The sequence below is a fragment of the Lodderomyces beijingensis genome (assembly GCF_963989305.1).
Source record: "Lodderomyces beijingensis strain CBS 14171 genome assembly, chromosome: 1".
Lineage (NCBI taxonomy): Eukaryota > Fungi > Ascomycota > Pichiomycetes > Serinales > Debaryomycetaceae > Lodderomyces > Lodderomyces beijingensis.
The window spans coordinates 912,666-938,177 of NC_089970.1; the positions used below are offsets into that span (position 1 = coordinate 912,666).

The following is a 25,512-nucleotide window of genomic DNA, read 5'->3' on the forward strand; positions in this document are numbered from 1 at the left end:
TCCCCATAGAAGAAGAAGAATAATAAGAAGCATCACGTGACCCCCAAACCTGGATACTTTGTTGGGTGATTAAGGGGCTTTTCAAGGGGTTGGGGTATGGGGTAGTAGCGATGGCGAGAGGCTGGAAAAGGGTTCCCAGGGGTGTTACATCCTGAGAACTATTGTCTTTGTCCTTATCTTCAAGCTTATGTTCCTACTGATCACGCGAATACCACTTTCTTGTAGCACTTGGCTCTTTTTTTTTTTTTTTGTAGGTTTTCGATATCAGTAGCTAGCCTTTTTCACCTTGTTATCAAGAAGAAAAACGTCGACCTAGTACAGTTCTGTGGACTCGACAACATTTAAACTTCAGAATAGAGAGAAGTGAAAGATAATTGAGGATGTGTTACTTCCTGGAAGCAGAGGATGACCGCGACAGTGACCAACGAGTAAAACCACTGACCTTTGCTACTTCGGCGTCTTTCGCTTTCATCAACATATTCAGTAGCAAGAGCCGCGCGTAGACGAAAAGGTCCAAGAAAGTTCCAAGAAGTGCGGCTCTCACATTCCCCGTTAGAAAGTTTGATCATTGAACGTGAGTCCAAGATGTATATGTCTCTTTGTCTTTGTCTCTCTCTCTCTCCATCGCTGCATGAGAATGCCCTGCGTAAACAATCTCAGCTGAATCGTAACTTCAAACAGCGTGCTACTCTTATCTCGGATAAATTGCCTTACAAGTTGAGAACACGGAAACGAGAGCGGCGCGGATTTATCGACTAATTAGGAAAACGTTGACTTAAGTCCGACCGAAATTTGCAACAATTGTAATCAAAAATTTCGAAGCCACACCATTGCTTCCATCGAAAATGCCACGAAGATTACTAATTTTCAACCACCTCGAGCTTAAACTTAGCCATTGATGGATATATATATAAGGGTGCAATAGCCGCTCGTTAGGACCGTTCAAGTTTGAAGCTCATCACACACAAACAAAAAAAAAAATATAAGCAAGATGACCAAAGCCACAATTCAAGCTTCGCATTTATTCAAGCCAATCAAGATTGGTGACTTGACTTTAAAACACAGAATTGCACATTTGCCAACCACAAGAAACCGTGCAAATCCAGGTGACCACGTTCCAACCAGTTTGCAAAAGCAGTATTATACCGATAGAGCTAAAAGTGGTGCATTGTTGGTTACAGAAGCCACGATTGCAACTCCGAAATTGGGCTTTTATCCTAATGTTCCAGGAATCTACACCCAGGAACAAGCTTTGGGCTGGAAAAAAGTTGTCGACTCGGTCCATGAAGCCGGCGGTGCTATCGCTGTACAACTCTGGGGTCTTGGAAGAGTAGCAAGTCCCGCATTGCTCAAGCAACATGGAATCCCATTTGTTGGCGTTAGCGACATTTACGAAAATGAAAAATCCGAGCTGGAAGCTGAAGAAAATGACAACCAGCTCCGACCATTGACCATTAAAGAGATTGAAGAGCTCGTGACCGTTGATTACCCCAATGCCGTGAAATTGGCCCTTGATGTAGCAGGCTTTGATTTTGTCGAATTTCATTTCGCCAACGGGTACATTGCAAGTCAATTTATCAACCCCTTGATCAACAATCGTACCGATAAATATGGAGGCTCGATTGAAAACAGAGCTAGATTCTTGTTTGAAGTTATCGACAACACAATTCAAGCTGGTGTTGATCCAGCGAGATTGGCAGTCCGCATTTCGCCGAGTAACCAATTCCAAGAGCCATTGAATCCTTCAAGAAAAGAAGATTATACTTATATCGCTGAGCAATTACAAGAAAGAGCTGACTCGGGCAAGGCTTTAGGGTTTATTGACGTGGTCGATGGAGAATTTGGTCCTGCTAATGTAGCGGTACCAGTCGACGTTAGTTATATCCTTGACAACTGGAAAGGGGTTGTTTTGAGAGGTGGTAGATATACTTATGACAAGGATGACGGATGGAAAGCTCTTGTTCATGATGCTGATTCGGATGATAGAACCTTGGTTGGCTTTGGAAGGTGGTTTATTGCCAACCCAGACTTGCCGGAAAGAATTCAAAATAACCAGGAGTTGAATGACTATGACAGAAGCACATTCTATACTACTTATGACTATGGTTACAACACTTATCCGTTCTTTGGCAAGAAGGACGATGCTGATCCCGAGGCCAAAGTGTCTGGAACTCCATTGGCTTGATAGAAGTTTTGAAATTTTTAGAGTATAAATATAAGCATATAGATATAGTGAGAACAATCTTTTGACATTTTTGCTTTCCCTTGGATCCGGGGTCGCTAACTCATCTGTTTGATTATATTGCAAATCAACAAGCATTGTAGTCTTGGTTGATCTGATGCATCGAATATTTTCATGTCTGCAATTTCTCCGATTTTTCAAATTTTTTTCATTTTCGGCAACCTGCGCGGCGTTTCTTAAACATCTGCCTCATCCCATCTCATCACAACTAGCACCACCACCACCACCGCCGCCAAAACCACAACCACCAGGACCCATGGCAGACAAAATCAGATATCATTTGGAACAGTCAGTTCCTGAACTAGAAGACCTCAAGGAGAAAGGCTTGTTTGATAAACATGAAATCACCATGATCATGAGAAAGAGAACCGATTTCGAGCATCGAATCACCGGCAGAGGCAGCACACCAAGGGATTTTCTCAGATACAGTGAATATGAAAACAATTTGGAAAAATTGAGAAAGAAAAGGTTTGCAAGGTTAAGTAAAGTCGGCTTAGTGGATACAAAGCCAAGTATCAGTGATTGGGCCGGTGTGCGTAGAGTCATGTTTATCTTGGATCGAGCCACGAAGCGATATCCCGGTGATATGGATCTATGGTCAACCTATCTCCAGTTTGCTAAAAGCAACGATGCCATCAAGACGGTCTACAAGATATACTCTAGATTATTACAGTTGCAGCCTAGAAATATCGATGCGTGGTTATCAGCTGCGAAATATGAGTTTGAAGTGAATGGCAACGCCAAGGGCACGAGACTCTTGTTCCAGCGCGGGTTGAGACTTAACCCTGAATCATTGACTTTATGGTTGAGCTATGCCCAGTTTGAGTTGACCTATATATCGAAATTACTTGCTCGAAGGAAAGTCTTGGGTTTGCTAACTGAACAACAACAGAGGGAAGATGAAAAGGACAAAGACCCAGAGAGCATGATTATCTTGGACGAAGTCAAGAGCAACCTTCCCGAGGCCGACATGAACATGTTGGGCAATCCGGAAACTAATTCGGCTTTGAAAGGGGATGTCATGTTGGCGATATTTGACATTTGCGTGCAAACTTTGAAAACAAAAAACGCTATAGAAGTTGCTGAAAAGATGTTGGATATCGTTGACAAATTTGAGGATTTAAACAGAGATTATCTTTACCAACACATCATTCTGTACCTTCAAAGAGAACATCCCGATGATACCAAGGCCAAATTCCTTGACATCACCTTACCGATTAGAACATCTCGCGATTCCAACTCCTTACAATTGTCGGTCAACAAATTCCTCGCATACAAACACAAGTCCAGCGACAAGAACTTGACAAACATGTTTACGGACTACATCAGTGACAAATTTTTGGGCCAATCTGCAAAAGTGGATGATTTATTGAAAGCTATAATTAATAAATGTCGAGCCTAGCCTAGCCTAGCCTAAGCTTTTTTAGTCCTGTTTCGACTCGTTATCAAGTGGCATGTACCTCCTCTTTTGATTCACCCACTTGTATGTGATTAAAAGAGTCATTAGTGCCGTCACCACTGAAGTAAGTGAGATGTAGGAGTAAAAAACGGTATAGCTCATTGGAATAAACGACATGGGAAACTTGTAAAAACCATCGTCATAGGGCAAATCGTAGCCTGTTTTCCCCTTGACGCTCAACAGGTCAAACCACCTAATGGCAAAGTTCAACGTGAGTTCTTCCCCAATCACGATCCTTGTTGTATTTGTGCCCGATCCAAACGCAACAGCGCTGATAAAAGTGTACTGCTCAGCCAAATCATTCGAGGGCTTGGTGATCAAGACATTCATCGAGCTGTCGATGTCAAGATGCGATTCCGAGATCTCGCCTCTGAAATTAAAAGTAAATGGGATATAAGCACCGCCTTTTTCAATCGACAACATTTCGGAACTTAAGGGTAGACGACAACTAAAAGGCGCATCTTCATGAATATAAAGTTGAAACAAATGATACAACTCGTCGCTAAATTCAATGGTGCAGTTGATATCTTGATTCACACCATAGGCAAAACTGAATGGCTTTGACGTCTCCTTGCATTTGGGGAACGGTCCATATATGATCTTGTTTTGTTGATCAAACTTGTGTTCGCCATTATCGATATTTCGTTGAATGCAATCAAATTGCACTTCTTGACCTTTCTCAAATGGTTCAATCTCTAGTGGTATTTCTCCTTTGCTATTCACGGGGAACCATTGTAGAGCACACGATGATGTCGCTAGTGCCAATACACCCAAAGATCGAAGCAACATTGTTGAATATGTCTGTGGAGGCGTGTGGATAGAATGCGCTGGTGTTTGTGGAGATGCTGACAACCTTTGTCTCTGTGTGTGTATTTGTATGTGTACACCTTCTGGGGTTACTCCTTGAACCTCACAGCATAATCTATGTCGCGTTCACTACAAGTGTTGAACCAACAAAAAATAGGCTAAAGAGTCTACAACTTCAGTAGTACCACCAACTTCAGTGCTGCCAACTTCAGTAGCACCACGCCAGCTTGCTTTACAGAACTCGTTGTGTTTATTATACATTATAAAACTTCCCACCTTCTTGTTTTTTTTTTCTCCCAAACATTTTTCCGTCTCGCCAGAGTTTTTTAGTTTCTCTTAGCAAAACGTCTTGGGCCTCTTTGTGATGAGATGTTGACGGTTTGCAAAGGAATCTTGAAACCCAAGGTCTTGACCAAATCGGCAGTTTCAGCATCAACTTCCAATTGACCGTTGGTGTGTGACAAGTCCAAAGCAGAGACTTCTGGAACGTATTGATCTTTTCTTTCTCTTTCTTCTTCTTGCAATTTGAATGAGATACCTCTAACTGGTCCCTTTTGGATTCTCTTCATCAAGTGGGTGGTGTAACCAGCAATCTTGTTTCTCAATCTCTTGGATTGGATGACTGCAATCTCTGAAGTCAATCTCTTGTTGGTTTCGAAATCCAAAGTCAATTTGGGGTAAAATCTTTCGATTAAAACCTTGGATGATCTTTTAACTGTCTTAGTTCTAACACGTCCCTAATAAAATGGGTTAGTATTTCATGTTCGCTTCAATTTTGTTATCGATTTCCTTTCGTTATCGATTCGGTTCAAGTATAATATGGTGGAGTTCTAAAACTGGTGCTAGATGAAAAAAACATGACAAAGAATTCAAGACCTCGTTCGGTGTGGCATGATGAACTCATCAGTTGTAAAAGCTCTTGGAATGGTTTCCAAAGTTGTAAGTTTCAAAGCAATCTTCTCCTCCTCTGTTGGCTTCCTGTTCATCAGATTCCAGTGGTCTGCCTCTCTGTTTCTAACTCTGTCTCTTACGCTGCTTCTGCCTCTCTGCTTCTACCCATCTTATCACTCCTGTACTTGATCCAACTGTCACATACCATATTTGTTGGTTATCTAGTCTGTATAATATCAGTGTCCGTCACGAAGGAGTTCAAAGTTTCACCTATATTCCTTGATAGTTTAGGTCTCTCTCTTCCTCTCTCTCTCTCTCACTCCGTCACTTACGAAAAAATTTCAGCTTACTGCATTTTTTTTCTGGTGGGACAGGACAGTAGTGCTTCTAGCCCTAGTAGTCACGTGCGTAATGTCACATGACCAGTGCGGCGCAGGTTGTATGGTAGCGTCTATGCTTCTCTGTGACGACCACAACGCAATTCGAAACCGACAGAAATCACAACACCGATAAAGCGTCAGGCCGTCGAGATATCTGTTTGACGTGGGGTCAATACGCGTCCTTAGACCACCTATTTTTGGCCATTTCGCAACATCATCCGTCATATAATTGTAATCAAAGTCATACTGATGCCTTTTTTTGATTGATTCACCCTTGCATTTGATTGATTGATTGGAATATATATCCCATACTATCGCCTTCTCCTCCACACATATAATTCAACATCTCCCTTCCCCCGCCCCCCAAAAAAACAAAAGAGAAAAAGTTAATTACCCCTTAAAATTTTGAGAACAGGAAAGGAGAGGCCCCCCCCCCCTCCCCCAATTTCAATGGATTCGAGATCAAAATTATTTCATTGTGATGTTTGCAGCACCGATTGTACAAATAGAATACGATTGAAATGCGCAATTTGTACCGATTATGACCTCTGTGTTCCATGTTTTGCTAGTGGATCAACCACCGGTGACCATAAGCCATGGCACGACTATCAAATCATCGAACAAAACACTTATCCGATATTTGACAGAAACTGGGGTGCCGATGAAGAACTACTCTTGATCCAGGGATGTGAAACTTTGGGACTTGGTAATTGGGCCGATATCGCAGACCATATTGGTAACAGATCGAAAGAAGAAGTTGCTGAGCATTACTATAAGATTTATCTCGAAAGTAAAGACTACCCCATACCGGAAATGAACAAGGATTTCACCGATGTCTCACCAATACAATTCTTGCGTGAACGGAAGCAACGACTAGAAGATAGAAGGAACCTGCCCTTGCCGCCGCCCAAGGGGAAACCACCAGCATCTGTGCCGTTATGTCACGAGATCCAAGGTTATATGCCTGGTCGTTTGGAGTTTGACCACGAGGCGGAAAATGAAGCAGAGGTACCGATCAAGGATATGATCTTTGATCCTGATGATCTGATGAATGACATTGAGTTGAAATTGACGATTTTGGACATTTACAATTCCCGTTTAACCACTCGAGCTGAACGGAAACGAGTCATGATACTCAATAATCTACTTGAATACAGGAAAAACATCAGCAACGACAAGAGGAAATCAAAAGAAGAAAAAGACTTGCTCAAGAAGATCAATGCATTTATACGAATTTTAACTCCCGATGATTTTGAATCTTTTACTCGAGACATATTGACAGAGTTGAAGTGCCGAATCAGAATTCAGCAGTTGCAGTCGTGGCGTAAAAATGGAGTCAAGACGTTGGAAGATGGAGCCAAGTTTGAAAAGGACAAGATAATCAGAACAGCTCATTACACGAGAATGGGCAATGGAGGCGGATTGGCGAGACATTCAAGTACCCCGGGGCTCAACGGCTACGGCTACGGCACTTCACCACAGCCCGAATTCAAGCCCAAGATCTCTGTAAACAGAACTCCCTTGGATATAACCCATTCTGCAGACTACGATCTATTATCGGCCGAAGAAAAACAATTGTGTGCAACATTGAGGATCTTGCCCAAACCGTATTTGGCAATTAAGAACCAACTCATGAAAGAAGCGGTTAAAAACAACGGAGTGTTGAAGAAGAAAGATGCTCGTCAAACGTTGAAGATTGACGTGAACAAGGCTTCCAAGATTTATGAATTTTTCGTTCAAATGGGTTGGATTTCTCAGGGTTAAATCTTGATGTTTAACACTGATTGAAACGCACTTTTAATTTGATTGAATTTTTTGCCTTCAAGTTGAGCGTGTTTAGCATTTAAATGAGCACCATGTTTTGTCAACAGTGTGATCAAGATGTCAATTCGAACAAAGAGTTTATGCCTTTCCAACATTAGCTGGTCTAAAGTTTGATTTTCAATTTTTTCAATAGATTTCAGTTTTTCACACCATTCAATAAATGACATGTTTTCAGAAGAAACCAAGTGCGACTTGTCAATGGGGAATTTTCGGACGTGGTTTCCATTTCCATTTCAGCAGCAGCAGGTTTCAGCTCAATCCTCGTGATGTTATTAGCCCTTTTGGTACCTTTGGCCCTTGTAGTAGTAGTAGTAGTCGTCTTTGTACTTGTTTTCAATTTCTTGAAAAACTGCAGCGTCTGCTCGACGTGGACATGATGAGTTTGTTTGAGCGATTCCAATTGTTGAGGTTGCGGCGGAGCTGGATCGGGGAGCTGGAACCGTGACTGGGTGTTCTGAGACTAAAGTTTCAATTTCCCGGCAAACATCTTCACTAGAACTATGCCTTTCTCGACTACTTATAGCAGTAGGACTCTCTGAAGAAGTCTCGTCGTAGCGAAACAATTCTTCGGCATCGCGACGATGGCGCACTTGGAAAGTTGCAACACCTCCGTGATACTAGTTGTAGAATGTTGGAATTCCGCCTCGTATTTCTCCTGTTTCGGTAACCCAACCTTGTATCGGCTTGCCCTCGTGGTCAGCTGCTTAATGAGCCTATTCGCCAGCATCCGTGCTAACTACATCAGTCCCGGCAGTCTCTGGGGCAGGTATATAGAGATAGGTGCCAGTTCAGCTGCTGCCAACATGATGTTTTTGGCAACCAAAATTGCTCTCCTGCAAAGACCTTTTTTTTCCCCACAAGCAACCCGAAAAAAAAAAAACGCACACACACTCCATTTGAATGTGAGAGAGATAGAGTAAAATGTGGATGAAGGTGGGGATCGTGATGGTGATGGTGATGGTGATGGTGATGGTGAGCAGGGGTTAGTATTTCTTGCATGAATCAGTCCACTCTTGAACACTTTCTCTCACATACGAGCTAATACCCCATTCTACATCCCCGATAGACTTACATGTACGCCATGCAACTACAAACAAACAAACAAACAAACTGAAAAAAAAAAAAAAGGAATCCCCTCTTTATTCCAACCTGTTGGAAATATACGACTGACATCAATGGGTTTCAACGCCATTGGACTTGGAGTCTGGGGCAACTGAAGCTTGTCTGTTCAGTTCTCGATTATTATCCTCCAGAGCCAACAACAACGAAATAAATTCCGGGCCCGTGAAGAGAAAAAAAAAAGGCACCCCAGCAGCAGTTGAAAAGTCGGATCATTTTTTATTTTTTTCCTCCCGTACATTACACCACTAGCACTCACTGAAAAGCCATCACTAACAGACAGAGAGAGGGAGACATAGAGAGAAAGAGAGAAAGAGAGAAGGAGAGAGATACTACAGGGCTCACCATTTTCCGCAACGTTCAAACCACCCACATTTTTACAAGACACAGTAGTTTCGTTAGACACTTGCAGGTGGATGTTAACAGCCATGGCACAGGTTCAGGAATATCTACAGTTCCAATCGGAGCCATCGGGAAGACACGAGGGGAAACACCATATAGTTATAGCCGGGGCAGGCATCATTGGAGTCTGCACTGCGTATTTCATTGTCAAGCATGCGAAATTTGACCCAGAAAAGTACCACATCACGATTTTGGAGAGCAAAAGAGTCGCCGGTGGAGCCAGTGGCAAGGCGGGTGGGTTGTTGGCGTTGTGGGCCTTTCCTGAGCAGATCGTGCCCTTGTCTTTCAATTTGCACCAGCAACTAGCCGATGAGTTCAATGGTGCCCAGGAGTGGGGGTACAGGCGATTGACTACAGTTTCGTTAGAAGGAGATATATCTCATGTTGGAGAAGGTGATGACAATGATGATGTCGATGAAAATGGCGATGAAAATGACAACGACGACGAATCGGATCCACTGACCAGACTCAAGCCTCGTAGCTCGAATTCTCCACCTAGAAAGGCAACTAGGAATACTCGTTCTTCTTCAATTGTTCAACTCGATTCTGCCACAAATAAGCTCCCACGAAGCTTGAACTGGATCCGGTCGTCCTTGATTGACAACTGCACCACACTAGGAGGCACAGACACCACGGCCCAAGTGCATCCTTACAAATTCACAAATTTCATACTTAGAAAAACAGTCGAAGAGGCCAAGGGTGCAGTTGAGTTGATATTGGGCAAAGTCGAAAATATAACTTATTCGGAAGAAACCGGTACTGCCACGGGCGTCAAGTACCACCCAACTTCAATTAAAGATAGTGGTAAATACGAAAACAAATTATTGGAGTTGAAAGCTGACCAGACAGTGCTCACTGTTGGACCTTGGACTTCAAGGATATTGCCCGACTGCCCCATCTCGGGGTTGAGAGCTCATTCCATCACCGTGGCTCCGTTTAAAGACCAACCAGTTAGCCCGTATGCTATTTTCACTGAATTCAAAGTAGCACCAACGAAATACATCTCACCGGAAATCTACGCAAGACAAGATGAAGTATATGTTTGTGGAGAAGGCGACAGTGCAGTGGATGTGCCTGAAACCACCGATGATGTCGAAGTGGTACGGTCCAAATGCGACGAATTATATAAACAAGTGAGCAAAATCTCGCCAAATTTGAAACGGGGGAAGATATTGAGACGTCAAGCTTGCTATTTGCCCGTGTTGGACGTACCTTCTTCGAGTGGTCCGTTGATTGGAGAAACCAATGTAACAAATTTATATCTTGCATCTGGTCATTCGTGTTGGGGCATAAATAATGCTCCTGGTACCGGTAAAGTTATGAGTGAGCTTTTATTAGATGGAAGTGCAAAATCCGCCGATATATCAAGTTTAGATCCTTCTTTTTACTTTGACGCTAGCGTTATTATAGAAGACGACGTTAATGATGATGATGATGATGATGATGATGATGATGGAAGGGGGAAGAAACAAGAAGAAGAAGAAGAATAAAATATACGTATGTACGTATGTATGTATTTATATATATACGTATATGTATATGTATATGTATATGTATATGAAATATCAATTGAATAAAACACTATAGAGTTTATGCTATCTACTTTCTTTTCTTGTCCATTGCTATATACCCGCCACTTGATGGTGTTCTCCATTCAATAACCTTTCGCTTGATTGAATTCACCACGGAAAATGTCTTGATCATAAAAAGACTAAGAACCATTACAAGCACGGTGGTGACTAATTTTTCATTTTTGGCCCATAGTTCCAGATCAAACAAATGAAGCTCGTCCTTCTTTTTATTTTCAAAATACCGGCCATTGGAGTCTCGAACCGAGTTCCAGTTGGGTTCAGGCTTGTGGAATCGGTCATTTTTCTCAACGCCGCCATTGTGTTGAGCATCATGAACAATATCGCTGAATATTTCGAAATTCTCGGGATTCCGTCGTGCGACAAATTCAGGCACGGGGTGGACTATACCTGGGTTGGAACTCGTCAAGATCAACGTATAATGAGGCGAAGGTAGCTTTCTCAAATTTTTCCGAATCAATTGATCGTGCTCTCGAATCGCCTGCTCTCGATTCACGTCGGGGAGTGGATCTAGAGTCATTCGAATGACTCGAGTTCGGATGTCGTAATAGTCGGCAGCTTCGCCCTGGTGGACCCGCAAGGTTTCAGCATCGCAGGTCTTGATTATATATTTCTCAATGTAATCCCAGTCAATACCGGTGTCCACCTTGGGTAGCCCCACGATGCTCGAAGACATGTACAAGTAGTTTCTCAAATAGGGCCAATTCTCGCCCTTGGACTTGGTGAGGTCCTTATACGTTAAACCGGGCTGATCCACGATGAGATATGCATCCGACGAGCATTGAGTGACTAGCTTTTTGAGTAAATTGGTGACGGATGAAGTGTTGTGCGGGTTGATGTTTGAATCACTGATTTCGGTGTTGAGGTTAGGCACTAATTTATGCGACGCTATTAGAACAGGCGTTATTCCACATGTTATGAAGGGGATCAAGAGGGCTAGGGTGATGATTAGGGAGATCATTGGGATAAGCGCCCCTTGAATAATGGTGGTGCTGGTGGTTGAAAGCAGCTGGGAACAATCTCTGGGTATTGCAAAACTTTTGCGATCATAAATGAGACTATGTAAAAGGGAAAGAGAGAGACGTGTAAGCAAGGAAAGGCTAAAGCTGTCCAACCACAGTGGGTTCGGAGTCTCAGATCTCAGAAAAACTTACGCTTAACATTGTAAAAAAAAAAAAGTGAAACACATTTGTCAGAAATATGTTGATCTCAAACTCTTGACTTTTGAAGCGGTGTGGTGAAAAACTTGACAAGTGGGCACTGGAAATTGGTTTGGATCGGGGTAACAGGACGGACGATTTTTTGCAGTTACCAAACGGCACCAACCAAAAAAAAGATAATTCCTGATTGTTATCGCGTGGTGTTTTTTCTTTGTTTTATTCAACTTACGCCCCTTGGTGCAAGGCTTTTTTTGTTCCAATTCTTCACAGTATGTCAGTAACAACAGATCACACGGTGGCAATCAAGTATGCGCGGGACTTTGTTGACTTTGTCAATGAGTCGCCAACCCCTTACCATGCCGTAGACTCAGTCAAGAAGATGCTACTCAATGAAGGGTTCCAAGAGATTGTTGAGCGTAACAATTGGTCCAAGTCCCACCAGCTTGCGAAAAACGGTAAATACTACGTGACTAGAAACGGCTCTTCGATCATTGCATTCACCGTGGGCGGGAAATACCAAAATGGCAATGGGGTAGCGATTGTTGGAGCCCACACCGACAGTCCATGCTTGCGAATCAAACCCATCTCCAAACGCACGTCGGAAGGGTTCATCACTGTTGGCGTTGAGCAATATGGCGGATTGATTGCACACACCTGGTTTGATCGGGATTTGTCCATTGCTGGACGAGTTTATGTCAATGAAGACGGCAAGTATGTGCCCAAGTTGTTGAAAATTGACAAGCCGTTGTTGAGGATTCCAACTTTGGCTATTCATTTGGACCGTCTGGCTAATACCAAGTTTGAGTTCAACAAGGAGACGAAGTTGGTGCCCATTGCTGGCCAGACTGCCTTGGACAAGAATGAAAAAGAAGGCGAAGGAGGAGGAGACGCCGACAAGGAAAAAAAATCAAGCAAGTGCGCTGATGATCCAGCTTTGCAAATGTCGGCGGAGCAATTTGAGTCGGTACAAAATGTCATTTCCAGACATAACAAATCCTTGATTCAGTTGATAGCTAAGGAGTTGCAAGTCGAGCCGCTGCAGATTGAAGATTTCGAATTGCTCTTGTTTGACCATCAGAAATCCACCATTGGTGGACTAAATGAAGAGTTTATTTTCTCACCGAGGTTGGATAATTTGACTTCATGTTTTGCTGCTACCCAGGCGTTGATTGAGTCTGTCGACCAATTACCGAATGAACAAGGGATCCAAATGATTAGTTTGTTTGATCATGAAGAAATTGGAAGTCGAAGCCTGCATGGTGCCGACTCATCATTTCTTCCGGATATTCTCCAGCGTTTAGCCAAGGTTGACCTTGACGGCACCTATAACAAGGGCGCTGCTGTTGATTTCTTCCACGAGCTTGTTTCCAAATCCTTTTTGTTGTCTTCGGATCAAGCTCATGGAGTCCACCCCAACTATGCCGATGCTTATGAGCCCAAGAACCGACCACAAGTGAATGCGGGACCAGTTATCAAGATTAATGCCAATCAGAGATACGCCACCAATTCCCCCGGAGTCGTTTTGATTAAAAAAGTTGCTGACAGAGTCAAGGTGCCACTCCAGTTATTTGTCGTTCGCAACGATTCGCCATGCGGCTCTACAATTGGACCACTTTTGAGCTCGAAGCTCGGACTCCGGACTCTAGATTTGGGAAACCCGCAATTATCGATGCACTCGATCAGAGAAACTGGAGGAACTTATGATGTCGTTAGACTTATGGATTTGTTTAAATCGTTTTTTGAGAGTTACGTCGACATAGAATCCAAGATCTTGTGTGATCATCTTTGATTTTGGAGACTGCTGGCACCACCACCACTGTTACTGCTACTGCTGCTGCTACTGCTGTTTCTATTTAAGAGGAGAAGGAGAAGCAAGAGGAGGAAACACATTTTGTGAACTCCAGCCAATTACATTCCCCGGTGGGTCGTAATTACACGTGATGTATAGGCCATGTGGACACTCTTTGTAGGCACAACCAAGGGAATTTGAATTGTTCCAAACCATAGCTGTGAAGTGGTTGTATACAGTCTCTGTTCCATAGTGATAAATGTCGCCCTCTTGGTACCATGCGTCGATGGCATCGACGGGGGAATAGCCATATGCCAAATTTTCACCATACTTGCCGCCCGAGTGCTCGAGGATCCCCGAGCAATTGTACTGCAAGGCGTACTGGGCCGCGAAATTGAACACCTCAGTTGACCAACGCAACTTTTGCGATCCGTGCACTAACCTCTTTGCGTTGTGCTCGTCGAGCATCAATTTGGCAAACGTGGCGTTCATCGCGTATGGGCCATCATAAGCATCGATGTCAAATGTGTAGTACTCAGGTGCTGACAGGGGGAGATAGACTACCAATTCTTGCACCACAATTGCCCCCATTGCGACCCCGTGGCAAAGTGCAGGTATTGAACGAAAGAAATGCATTTGGATGTAGTTTTTGTTGACTACGTGAGAGTGGCTACCCTATCGGTATGAATTTTTCCCTTTTTCTTTTTCATTTTCTTTTTTTTTTTTGCAGCCAGGAACCGCTTTATACTAGTTTTTTTTTCTGTTGGGTTGATTTTGCAACCGGACTGATACAAATTGGGTGCAATTTTCGAGTGATTGTGATACATTACAACTGGGTAAATGAACTGGACCAGAAAAATTGTTTGATCATGAAAGGAAAGATTGGACTATGATACAAGATAAAGTTTACTGATTTATCAAGTCCACTATCACGGCAACATGGGATAAAACTTGGGGACGTAATTGTGTTTGGTTTTAACTACTGAGAATAAGTTGTGACACACTGGCAGGAATTAATAGACAGCGAGCACAACCAAATGCAAGCAGGTGTCTCTGCTGGCCTTTACCTTCAACTTCAACTCTTTGGAACAGAAAAAAAGTTTTGACTTGATAGTCTTTGGTGAATTGGCAAGTTTCACTCGCAGTAAATCTAGCATTTACCAAACCCCTCTAAATGCAAAAAAAAAAAAAAAAAGCAATAAAAGAAAGCATCTGTTATGGACAATAAACTAAAACCACGGATTCCATTAACACGGAGACACTAGCGTCACTGAAAGCTTCCGGTATTTGATCAGCTCCCAACCTTACTAATAAATTTCTAGTTGTTGCAATTTTTGAAAATATACAGCCGAATCATAAATCTCACTTCACCTTTGGGGATGACTTTAGAACATACCAAATGGAGAAATTGGGCTCCACTATCGAGTATCATAAATTGTAACGTGCCCAAACACAACTGCACCTCTACAACATTCAGTAAAATCCAACAATTTGTCAAAATGGGGAAGTGCAAATGCTGGGAAATCTAGAAAATTTGCCTACCTGCTGAGCTGTTCCCAATGTTGTTGATGATAAGAAAAGTAGACGGCGAAACTAACTATATTCAAACTTCTAGACACATCCAATGCATGCGCAAGAAAGAATGTTACTGCATTTAGGTACATTCTTTAGAGAGTGATAAAAGCGTGTTTTCTTTTCTTTTTTTGTCGAACCTTTACGCGAAGGTCAAGATGCAGTATAATTTTGACGTACTATTGGAAGAAAAACAGCATCTCTGTGATCTCTACTATGCATTAGCTTTTGTTTATAATTGGAGCATACGCATGCATTGTAAATGGGTTGGAATGCCAATTTTGAGAGGATTGCATTTTTGGGCAAGGGAGGACCCTTTCTTCTTTTGTGCTGAAAATGTGAACCCTAGCGAGATCTCCCAGATCTAATCGAATCTGACTAGTCATCGGAACCAAAACTTTGCGCTTTACCCTTCCAATTACGGTGCCTGTACAATCGCGTTTGTATCGCGAGTTTAGATAATTGAAAACCTGTAATGACTTTACCCTCCCGCTAGTGCCAATCATTTGAATACTAAGCCCCATCCTTATGGTGGACAAGGCGAAAGAATAAAAAAAAAAACCGTTGCAACTTTGTAATTAAGCGATATGCATCAATTAAAACCCGCCCCGGACCATTAATTATCCGAACGGGGAATGGTGGGTAGGGAGCATGCACTTCTTCACGCAATTTGATGACAGCTCTTTCACGCTCTCTCCCTTTCTTTTTTAACTTCTATCAACAATAGCGGCGAAAGCCTTAGACCTGATTGAGGACTACATCGATCGAAAACAAATACCCACAGAACAAGAAGCTACTGACCCAACGTGTCTTGCACGGTTTTCAGATGACACGCTTTCGCTTCATTATTAAGCCCGCTTGGATGATTGCCGGGATAGTGAATCTCCATATAAGTTGTTTATTCCCGCATCGATCTGCCTCATCTTGCATTGTGCGGTGTTTAGAAATTTTTGGATGATGAAGTTATAAAAATAAATTTTATTACCAATTGGTTATAGGTAAGTAACTAGTGAAGTTGGTGGGTAGTATGTTCGGGTTTTTTATTATCATTTATTATTTCTACTTGATTACAAACACAGAAGTAGAACCCCCTATCCGCATTAACATCCTTAATAAATACCATATACAAAAAATAAGGGATTTCATCGCGTTTCTTGACCTGTTTACCTGGAGAAAGAGGAAGAGGAGATGTTGGAGATAGAGGGGACGGGGGGGTGGGTCCAGAAAAAAGGGTTGATGAAGAAGGCTGATTCTTATTAAAAAAAAAAAATTCATTAAAATATAACAAAGTTGAAATTCTCAATTCTTTTTTGTTCTTTTTTTTCACACCTGAAAGCCCTTTTGCAAAGAGTAAAGTTTCAACAAGAAGGAAGTAGTGGTAGGTATTAGTAGGCAGTAACCGTTGGCCCCATGGTTGAGAAAGTGAGTAGACCAAAGGGCAGACCAAGGACTTTACCTGTTACCCAACGCAAAAAGGTTTCGCGAGCTTGCGATGTTTGCAAAAGACGCAAGATGAAAGTACGTGCTTTCCCCACACACTCAGACAATCCCTCCCCCACATCTCATCGGGAAGGAATATGTTTCATACAATGTACTAACAACCAACTATTTACAGTGTAATGGAGTGAATCCGTGCAGTTATTGTCAATCCAAAGCACTCATGTGCAAATACTCCAATATCGACGGAAGATCCTTGAAATCTAAGGTGTATTTGGAAAAATTGCGGCTTAGCCAGCAGGAAGAACATCACCATCACAACCTCCAAGTTTCGCAAAGTCCCTCCGATATCCCTTCGCCTAACTCATCGACGAAATCAGAACATTCTTCCCTTTCAAAATCTCCCATACCTACATCGGTGATATTGCCCTCTGACCCACTACGAGAGCCTCCGCCTCAAGTGGCCAAAGGACCAGGCCTGCTGCTGCCGTCGATCTCGCTCAGCATCATTTGTGAAAATTTGCAAGCTGCTTTGACCGACGAAAACGATGAAGGAACAGTTGCCAAGAACCACGAGGTGAAAGAGGGCTTATCTAATCTCAATGGAAAACACACGAGGCTCTTAACGACAAAGGCTGGAAATATGAGATTTTTTGGTGAAAGCAGTGCCTTGTCGGTGTTGAGTGAATGCCGCGCCTTGTTTCGAGATGTTTCTGGCTCGAGTCAATTTACGGATGATCCACAACAGGGATTCATTAGCGATGAAAGTGTGGATTTCAGATATCTCCCTACTCCCGTGATGCTCCCTTCCAAGCAGGATGCAATGGTGCTCATTGACTTGTTCAAGACCAACATTAACGACACTTTTTACATTTTCAACATGAACTATTTCTACGATGCCGTGTTTGAGGGTATATATCGAGACCCCGTAAATGCCGACACCAGGAAATTGGCGTTGCTTTTTGTGGTTTTCGCTCTAGGTAGAGTGTTTGCTCAGTGGTCGCCCCACATCACCATGAATCTCCCGAACCTGGATGTTTTTTTCAATCTGGCTCAAGTTTATATCCGCAGTAACATTTTCGATGGCAAGTTGTGGATGTGTGAAGTTAATTTTCTCCAATATTTTTATTTCCAATCTTGCTGCAATCGTTCCAATGCTTGGATCCAACTAGGCAATGCTATCAGGATAGCTCAGGCGTTGGGTTTGCACCGGAGTTGCATCAATGAACGAATCGTTGATTTGAACATCAAAAACCACCGCCGAAGGTTGTGGAGAAGTCTTTATGTTTGCGATTGTGTCAGCAGTGTCAACTTGGGACGTCCGTTGATGATTAATGATTACGATTACGATGACTCCGAGTGTGTTATTGAAGATCCCACTTTAGATGAGGTGGAAAAGATTCGAATCACGGCACAAAAGGCCACGGCTGATAGCGCCATGATCAATGTTCGAATTGTGGAAAACACGTTTAAGGATGGATACATCAACATCAGACGAGCTCACGCCTTGGCTATGGAGTTGAAGCTTTGGTCGGTCAAGTTACCCAAGGAGCTTCAACTAAGTGCTGCTCTCGAGAGTCAGATGGCATCAGGTACAGATCCCAACAATTACCTTTATGTATTTGTTCACATTGGACAATTGTACGGCATCATGGCATTGACTCGACCTTTTTTGGTCTACGTGGTGACGAGGAAATTGAAGCCTGAAACCAAGCAAGAAGTTAAAGATGAGCAAAGCTTGATGAATTTTTGTAAAGCTTGCATCAAGGCGAGCTTTTTGGTTATCAAGCTAATCAAATTCTTTGCCACGTATAACCCACATAGGAAAGAAGTGTTTACCATCCAATCTGCTTGCTTTTTTGCCACCTTGGTTCTTGGTTTCACGTTGTTGGAACAAAGAAGATCTTCCAAACCAGACTACCACTACATTTCAGTGCTTCAAGATGCATTACAAGATGGCTACAACATTTTAAACAACTATGCTCATTTCAACATTACTTGCAAACGATGGGCTACAAATTTGCAAAATATGATGATTGACTTGGGCAAATACAAATCAAAGGGCGAAGTTCAGCCGAATGAGTCGATTCCAATGACATCGGCGGGGGAGACTTTTAATCATGAAATGATCAGTTGGGGAATGGAAAACAAGGCCTTGGAAGAAATGTTGAATTTCCAACAGTTTTTCATCCCAAGCACAACTTCACAAGATCTCGAGGAGATTTTGAACATGGGCAATAATGATGTTTCCCGGGTGAGTAGTTCTGGAAATTTGAGTTTTAGAAACCAAGGAGGAGGTAATTATTTGGATGCGTTTAGATACGATACCAGTGACCACGTTGTATTTCGCGAGCAGCGGGACCAGAGGGACCAGAGGGACCAGAGGGACCAGAGGGACCAGAGGGACCAGAGGGATCGATCAGGATGAAAAAAAAAAAAAAGAAAAAGAAAAAACAGGGCACAATCACCAACTACCAACATCGTCACCACTAGTATTATATGAATGAAATGAAACAATTAATAAACGACAAGTATTCTATGTCCGGATTCACATGGGATTTCCATGTTCCATGGAGAAATCTCTTCTTCTTCTTCTTCTGGTAATATGAATCCCTGTCTTGTCACGTGCAAAAAATGAGAAGAAAAGAAACGAGAGGAGGAAAATCCGTTCCTCGGGGCGAGTCTGGCGCCTGTGTGCTCCCGCTATTTCTCGCTATTTCTCGCTATGTCTCGGTATTTCTCCCTGCAGCAGGCAGGGTATACCGCGAGCCTCGCGGTAGACAATGGGGGAGGAGGTGACACGACGGCGTGGTGCTGCCGGTTGTGAAGCGTAGCGCGAATATAAAAAGAAAAGGAAAAAAAAAAAATGCACCGCAGGAACATCACCAGTCATAATAATCAAACTAAATATATACACACAGCAACAGAGAATAGCCCGATACTCTTAGTACTACTAAATCAACCTAGGTCCCTTTTTTTTCTTTTATTTCAAGAGCAGCATCTTCATTTGCTTACAAAACCCGCAACTTTTAGTTTGTTTCCACTCGTTGTTGCTCATTCCATAACTCAAACAAGGATTATCGTCATGAGTGTTCTATCACTGCAGAATTTCTCCTCCTATCTAGAAAAGCCCGCAAGTTATCCCCTCACAATCACAAGAAAACCCGATCTAATAGCAGGGTTGCCCGATGGAGTGCTAGCTTTGATATCGCCCATAGTAGCATACTGGAGCTATTCCATGTTTTTCCACATCATCGACGTTTACGAATTAGCCGAAAAGTTCAGAATCCACCCGAGTGAAGATGAGCTTAGACGAAATAAAGTCACGTTGCACGAGGTTATTCGAGATGTTGTGCTTCAGCATATAATCCAAACGGTGGTTGGATTAGCTGTGTTTTATTTTGATGCTGCGCCACTAACGGGGTACGAATACCACACCATGTGGCAATTAAAACAAGCTTTACCTAGTTGGGTGCCAGATCAGGCGATTTACTATGGGTACATGTACGCATGGCCGCTTTTGCGACTTTGCCTCGCTTCGGTGGTGATTGATTCGTGGCAGTATTGGCTCCATCGTCTAATGCACGTCAATCGCGCACTATATCGAAGATTCCACTCGAGACATCATCGATTATATGTGCCCTATGCCTTTGGTGCCTTGTACAATGACCCTGTGGAGGGTTTTTTGTTGGACACGTTGGGAAGCGGCATAGCTTCCTTGGTCACGGGACTATCGCATCGTGAGCAGATTATATTGTACACGTTTGCCACTTTGAAAACTGTCGACGACCATTGCGGCTACAGACTTCCTTATGACCCATTCCAAATCATCTTCCCCAACAATTCCGTTTACCATGATATCCATCACCAGATCTGGGGCATCAAGAATAACTTCTCACAGCCCTTTTTCACATTCTGGGATGTTCTCAATAGCACTCAGTACAAGTTTGTTAACGAATACAAGGACTTGCAAAGTCATATAACCTTGAGCAAATACAAGGAATTTTTGGCTAGAAAATCAAGAGTTGGCGGTGGCAATGGCGGCGACAAGAAAGAAGAAGTCAAGAACAATAACAATGACGACAAAGAAGCAGAAGTAGAAGACAAGAAAGACATTTGATGTTGGTATCCTCTTTTTTTTTTTCCAACTGCAGTTATTACCATACAAATAGACAGAAAATGTGTGCGTGAAAGAGGTTCAGAATACGATTAGAATTTCAACTTTTTTTTCTCTTTTAATAGTTAATACAAATCAACGCAACGAGATTCACAACTTGTCTACAAGAGACACCACTGAATCACCACCACCACCCAATTATAAAAACAAAACACTAAGATGTCAAAGAAGGCTGCCCCGGATGATATCTGGAAAGGCAACGTAGAGAAAATCGTATGTTCCGTCTATCTATAACGTGGAATTTTGTGAAAAAAAAACATACAAAAACTAACCAAGCTTTTCCCATTACGCATTAGAACTCGGAGTTATTCACCTTGACATATGGATCACTAGTGGCGCAGCTATGTCGAGATTACCGAAACAACTACCATGAAGTCAACAACCAGCTAGATAAAATGGGGTACAACATTGGCCTCAGGCTAATCGAGGAGTTTTTGGCCAAAACGGGCATTCGCAGATGTTCAACGTTTAAAGAAACAGCTGAAGTCATCACCAAACTAGGCTTCAAATTGTTTTTGAATATCCAACCGCAGGTGGAAAATTGGTCGAACGACCAAAAAGCGTGCAATTTGATCATACCTGAACCCAACCCTTTGACCGAGTTTGTCGAGTTGCCCATAACGGCCGATCCCAGGATTGGCAAGGAGTTGTGGTATTCGCAGATACTATGTGGGTGTTTGAGAGGAGCGTTACAAATGGTTCAATTGGATTGCGATGTCAATTTCATTAGAGACAAGTTGAGAGGTGATGAGCGTACTGAAATTCGATTGAAGTTGAATCGAATTCTCAAGGATGAAGTCCCAGCCGGTGAAGATTAGCTTTCTCCTTTCCCCCCCCCCTCTTTTTAATCCAATTGATTTATGTTCCATCATCTCCGGTAATCTACTTTGGTCTCGGCAGATTCCAAATCCGATTCTGGGACAATTGGGGGAACTTCAACTAGCGTTGCATCGTCTTTTAAGTGTGCTGGTGGTGCCGGTCTGACCAAGTGGCTAAATATAAACCAAGAATTTGATAAGTTAGTCTCATCTCCAACTTCACTTGCATCATTGCCATCGTCATCATCGCCATCGCCGCCTCCACTTCTTCTTCTTCTAGCTCTGCGTTCCCGACGCTTCTTCTTACTCTGGTGTTTGCGGTGTATCCTTTTTGCGCATTCATATAGAAGCAAACATATACCCAACAAGGGCACAATCAACGTGGGTACAAGCACAGCGAAAAGCGAACCCTTGCCCAATGTGTTGTTGGCTTCAGTAGTTGCGTTTGATTTCACCGGTGGTATATAATTCATTTTTTTTCTCTAATCACTTTTGCCAACAACTACAGAGAACAAATCAGTCTTCAATACATTTTTCATAAAAACCAAAAAAAACAAAAAAAAGGAAGACAAGAAAAATTTGGATGAATGTTGTGTAGATTCATCTTGCTTAAACTTACGTCTTGACGAGTTTGACACCTGCTCAAGCGAGCAAAGTAAGATGCACGAGCGGCAGGGGAGGGAAGTGGGCAGAACCGTTCATGTTTGATTGAAAATAGGGTCAAATAGGTGCTTAATCGTGCATGAGACTTTAGATTTTCATTGCTCGGGCTGGATGATGTTTAACGTCTCAGTTGCTACTTGAGGTAGAAATCGGAGAGTCGAGACATCAGCGACTACCGCAATTATCTCGATGACGGATCCAGATTGATGAAGACGGAGGCTGGGTCCCGGTGGTGGACTTTGGCTTTTTTGTTTTTTTTTTATTTTTGTTTTTTTTTTGCAGCCACGGAGTTTCATTTCACGAAAGACGTTGCACACCACACGTTTCCATGGATTTTGCAAAACCAAGCGGTCTTGTTCAAGCCGTCTTTCTTCAAAATGACCTTTGAGCTTTTCAAGACTTGTTTTCTCTTTTTTTTTGCGTGTTTGTATGGGTTCTGAAAGTATTTTGTCGCTCCTACCCTTTGTTCATTACATTTTTGAGCTGATTTGTTGCAGAAAAAGAGAACAAAGATTTTTTAGATGAACAACCTGAATGCTCTTGAAAAAACACCAACTTACCTTTACCCTGTCTGAACCGTCCCCCCAATATAACCTCATGACTGTTTACGAGGACATAAAAAGCTTCTGGGAGGGAGGAGGGGAGTTGAAACTGGTGTAAAACAAAAAGAGTTGATAAATTCTTTAAAAAAAAAAAAAAGTGGGAAAAAAAGTGCTTCTGGTGAGGATTGAACTCACGATCCTTGCGTAACAAGATGGGGTAAATGATACGTTGCAAATGAACGCCACCAATTATAAGCACAATGCATTAACCACTATGCTACAGAAGCACTTGTTGTGTCGAGTTGCCTTACGTGTTGAACACACCACACCACTTGCCCTCTCTCCAGACCTCCTCGAGATGACCAAATGCCGAGATCTTCGAGACAAGACACCGTTCTTTCATAAGCAAGGGCAAAAGGTTTTGCTTCCTTTTTAGCGGTTCATTGATGATCTGGCAGGCATCGTCTCTAGGTGGCCCGATCTGCTCCGATACATGTCCACGATGACCATGGTCCATTTTTTTTTTCTTTTTGTTTCTGGAGACTGGTTGTTGAAAAAGGTATCCTCGGAATAGCAGCAGGCAGGAGCAAGGACCTTAAAGTCCGTGTTTCCTTTTTGGATCGTGTGAATTTTGAGCATCTGGAATGGATCACGTCTTTTCGAACACCTGACAAGAATGAGATTCTCTAAAAAAAATCAGGCGATTATTTTCTCCCCTAGTCCGATATTGGCATCTTGCACAGGTGTCGGGCTAGTGATGGACCAAAAATATCCGTCATCGATAATGAGATGAAATGCAATTTTATTCAAGATTTGCTTCAAGATCTATCCCTACAAGCCAAAACTACTCACACTACGTATAACAGCAGCAGGATTGCTCCAGCACTCAGTGACATGCCATGGTTCTCGAAGTGGTATCCATGCCAGCTAGAGTACCAAACCAATAGTTGCCCATGGCAGCACCGAGAGCCACCGCCAACATGAACCACCCATTATAAGTCATAAATACCAACATTAACCAAAACGAGTAAAAGACTTGTACTCCGTAAACCAAGGCTCGTTGTAGCTGGAATCTCTTTTGCTGGGTCGAGCTTAGTCCAGATGTGGTCATGGTGGCGGTGGCTCTTTCCCACTTGCTGAATTGCGCTTTGATGAATTCGTAGCCCATGCCTAGCAAGACCACCACCACTAGCGAGATTAAGAACCCGTAGAAAGTTTTAATGTGCCACCATTTGAACACGACGCATGTGTTTTTCCAGTTCCATGTAAAGAGCATCTAGTTCCGTTAGTAAGATTCGCGCTGGCGGCGGTGGTGATGTCTGTGCTGCTAGCTACATACATTCATTGAACATCTATCTTCGGGCATGGGCATATCATGGCCCGGCATGGTGTGGCCAGGCATGTCGCCCTTGACAGATAATGTCTCCAAGACGTGTTGACTCATTTGGAACGTGAACTTGCAATCGTGTATGTAGATACAAGTATGTATGTAGATGAAGGCCGTTCGGTGCAACCACGGGAAAGAGACAAGAGCGTATGGCGTATCGACGTCTATATATTATTACTCCGAGCGTGAGCATTATTTACGTCGGATGGGCAAACTACAGCAGAGCCCCGATTTCTTCCATGATGGTTTTCTGGCCTTACATTGGATTGCATTTCCCATAGCAAATTAAAACCCACCCTCTTCTACTCTTCTTCTTCTTCTTCTTCTGCTATTAAAACTACTATTGCTCTTACTGCTACTTGCTCCAGCTCTAGTTCTACTTTCAAGGTTACGTGCGTACAAGTAGTGTTTTCAGATACAAGATGAAGATTTTAGGTCAAGAAGAGAAAGATGCCCATCTACAACATGTCTTATCGGAAGGAGCAAAAGGCTTGGTGTATGGGGCGATTTTGTCAGGCGGGATATTCTCTTATTTGAAATACAAAAAGCCAGTTAGATTCCAAACCTTCACCGCGTCGATCAAAGCGGCCATATTGGCCATGCCCACCATTGCCGTGGCTGCGTTTTGGGCCGATCAGGGTTCCTGGGAGTTTGACAAGATGATGCACCAGTCCGATTATCAGCAAGAACAGGTTATGAAAGAATATCGCGAATACAACCAGTTGTCGTTGTCAGACAAGATATTTACCCAGTTGAACAAGCACAAGTATCAAATCATCATCACTGCATGGGCTGGGTCCTTGTACGGTTCATGGGTCCTCGTCAACCGAGACAAGATTATGACCACCGCCCAAAAAGCCGTCCAGGCAAGAATGTATGCTCAAGGTATCACCATCATTTTGCTACTCGGTACCATTCTCTTGGCCATGAGAGAAGAAGAAATCAACAAGAAGAAACCCCAGCCTTTACCTGAATGGAAACAGATTATCATGGAAAGGGAAGCCGATTTGAAAAGGGCCCAGGAAGAAGCTAAAAACGAAATTAAAGCCGATGTCAAGTCGTTTACTGAAGGCGCTGATAAACTAAAGAAAGCTCCATCTGCTATATTGGAAGAGCTTAGGAAGTAAAAGGCTAGCATAAACTTACTCTGGTATGTAGAAGGTTGTTTTTTTTTTTTTTTTAATAGGATCTTGTAAATAGTTTGACATTTTGACATCGGAATGGTCTTTTTTGAATCTTTCTCATTTTTCCGCA

At 42.7% G+C, this 25,512-nt stretch overlaps 15 protein-coding genes across 15 annotated transcripts; 9 read left to right on the forward strand and 6 right to left on the reverse strand. All coding sequences in view use genetic code 12, as the record gives it.

Annotated features, from left to right (window-relative positions):
* Positions 1-991: 991 nt before the first annotated feature.
* Positions 992-2,185, forward strand: LODBEIA_P03880 (uncharacterized protein; the record flags this gene model as incomplete). The annotated part of the gene is made up of 1 exon (XM_066974038.1): positions 992-2,185. One exon carries the CDS (start codon positions 992-994, stop codon positions 2,183-2,185), a length of 1,194 nt encoding a protein of 397 aa, XP_066827326.1.
* Positions 2,186-2,498: 313 nt separating this feature from the next.
* On the forward strand, positions 2,499-3,644 carry LODBEIA_P03890 (uncharacterized protein; the record flags this gene model as incomplete). The annotated part of the gene is made up of 1 exon (XM_066974049.1): positions 2,499-3,644. The coding sequence occupies one exon, from the start codon at positions 2,499-2,501 to the stop codon at positions 3,642-3,644; it is 1,146 nt and encodes a 381-aa protein (XP_066827327.1).
* Positions 3,645-3,665: 21 nt separating this feature from the next.
* Positions 3,666-4,490, reverse strand: LODBEIA_P03900 (uncharacterized protein; the record flags this gene model as incomplete). The annotated part of the gene is made up of 1 exon (XM_066974061.1): positions 3,666-4,490. One exon carries the CDS (start codon positions 4,488-4,490, stop codon positions 3,666-3,668), a length of 825 nt encoding a protein of 274 aa, XP_066827328.1.
* A 344-nt stretch (positions 4,491-4,834) lies between these two features.
* LODBEIA_P03910 (40S ribosomal protein eS17) lies at positions 4,835-5,607 on the reverse strand (the record flags this gene model as incomplete). The annotated part of the gene is made up of 2 exons (XM_066974072.1): positions 4,835-5,245; positions 5,605-5,607. 2 exons carry the CDS (start codon positions 5,605-5,607, stop codon positions 4,835-4,837), a joined length of 414 nt encoding a protein of 137 aa, XP_066827329.1.
* A 622-nt stretch (positions 5,608-6,229) lies between these two features.
* On the forward strand, positions 6,230-7,543 carry LODBEIA_P03920 (uncharacterized protein; the record flags this gene model as incomplete). The annotated part of the gene is made up of 1 exon (XM_066974083.1): positions 6,230-7,543. One exon carries the CDS (start codon positions 6,230-6,232, stop codon positions 7,541-7,543), a length of 1,314 nt encoding a protein of 437 aa, XP_066827330.1.
* A 1,595-nt stretch (positions 7,544-9,138) lies between these two features.
* On the forward strand, positions 9,139-10,614 carry LODBEIA_P03930 (uncharacterized protein; the record flags this gene model as incomplete). Its single annotated transcript, XM_066974094.1, has 1 exon — positions 9,139-10,614. One exon carries the CDS (start codon positions 9,139-9,141, stop codon positions 10,612-10,614), a length of 1,476 nt encoding a protein of 491 aa, XP_066827331.1.
* A 109-nt stretch (positions 10,615-10,723) lies between these two features.
* LODBEIA_P03940 (uncharacterized protein) lies at positions 10,724-11,674 on the reverse strand (the record flags this gene model as incomplete). The annotated part of the gene is made up of 1 exon (XM_066974105.1): positions 10,724-11,674. The coding sequence occupies one exon, from the start codon at positions 11,672-11,674 to the stop codon at positions 10,724-10,726; it is 951 nt and encodes a 316-aa protein (XP_066827332.1).
* Positions 11,675-12,144: 470 nt separating this feature from the next.
* On the forward strand, positions 12,145-13,662 carry LODBEIA_P03950 (uncharacterized protein; the record flags this gene model as incomplete). Its single annotated transcript, XM_066974116.1, has 1 exon — positions 12,145-13,662. One exon carries the CDS (start codon positions 12,145-12,147, stop codon positions 13,660-13,662), a length of 1,518 nt encoding a protein of 505 aa, XP_066827333.1.
* A 60-nt stretch (positions 13,663-13,722) lies between these two features.
* LODBEIA_P03960 (uncharacterized protein) lies at positions 13,723-14,298 on the reverse strand (the record flags this gene model as incomplete). The annotated part of the gene is made up of 1 exon (XM_066974127.1): positions 13,723-14,298. The coding sequence occupies one exon, from the start codon at positions 14,296-14,298 to the stop codon at positions 13,723-13,725; it is 576 nt and encodes a 191-aa protein (XP_066827334.1).
* Positions 14,299-16,644: 2,346 nt separating this feature from the next.
* LODBEIA_P03970 (uncharacterized protein) lies at positions 16,645-19,099 on the forward strand (the record flags this gene model as incomplete). Its single annotated transcript, XM_066974138.1, has 2 exons — positions 16,645-16,752; positions 16,850-19,099. 2 exons carry the CDS (start codon positions 16,645-16,647, stop codon positions 19,097-19,099), a joined length of 2,358 nt encoding a protein of 785 aa, XP_066827335.1.
* Positions 19,100-19,756: 657 nt separating this feature from the next.
* Positions 19,757-20,791, forward strand: LODBEIA_P03980 (uncharacterized protein; the record flags this gene model as incomplete). Its single annotated transcript, XM_066974149.1, has 1 exon — positions 19,757-20,791. One exon carries the CDS (start codon positions 19,757-19,759, stop codon positions 20,789-20,791), a length of 1,035 nt encoding a protein of 344 aa, XP_066827336.1.
* Positions 20,792-21,007: 216 nt separating this feature from the next.
* Positions 21,008-21,666, forward strand: LODBEIA_P03990 (uncharacterized protein; the record flags this gene model as incomplete). Its single annotated transcript, XM_066974160.1, has 2 exons — positions 21,008-21,061; positions 21,145-21,666. The coding sequence occupies 2 exons, from the start codon at positions 21,008-21,010 to the stop codon at positions 21,664-21,666; spliced, it is 576 nt and encodes a 191-aa protein (XP_066827337.1).
* A 50-nt stretch (positions 21,667-21,716) lies between these two features.
* On the reverse strand, positions 21,717-22,139 carry LODBEIA_P04000 (uncharacterized protein; the record flags this gene model as incomplete). Its single annotated transcript, XM_066974173.1, has 1 exon — positions 21,717-22,139. The coding sequence occupies one exon, from the start codon at positions 22,137-22,139 to the stop codon at positions 21,717-21,719; it is 423 nt and encodes a 140-aa protein (XP_066827338.1).
* Positions 22,140-23,757: 1,618 nt separating this feature from the next.
* On the reverse strand, positions 23,758-24,315 carry LODBEIA_P04010 (uncharacterized protein; the record flags this gene model as incomplete). The annotated part of the gene is made up of 2 exons (XM_066974184.1): positions 23,758-24,147; positions 24,211-24,315. The coding sequence occupies 2 exons, from the start codon at positions 24,313-24,315 to the stop codon at positions 23,758-23,760; spliced, it is 495 nt and encodes a 164-aa protein (XP_066827339.1).
* A 365-nt stretch (positions 24,316-24,680) lies between these two features.
* LODBEIA_P04020 (uncharacterized protein) lies at positions 24,681-25,385 on the forward strand (the record flags this gene model as incomplete). Its single annotated transcript, XM_066974195.1, has 1 exon — positions 24,681-25,385. One exon carries the CDS (start codon positions 24,681-24,683, stop codon positions 25,383-25,385), a length of 705 nt encoding a protein of 234 aa, XP_066827340.1.
* Between the last annotated feature and the right edge of the window lie 127 nt (positions 25,386-25,512).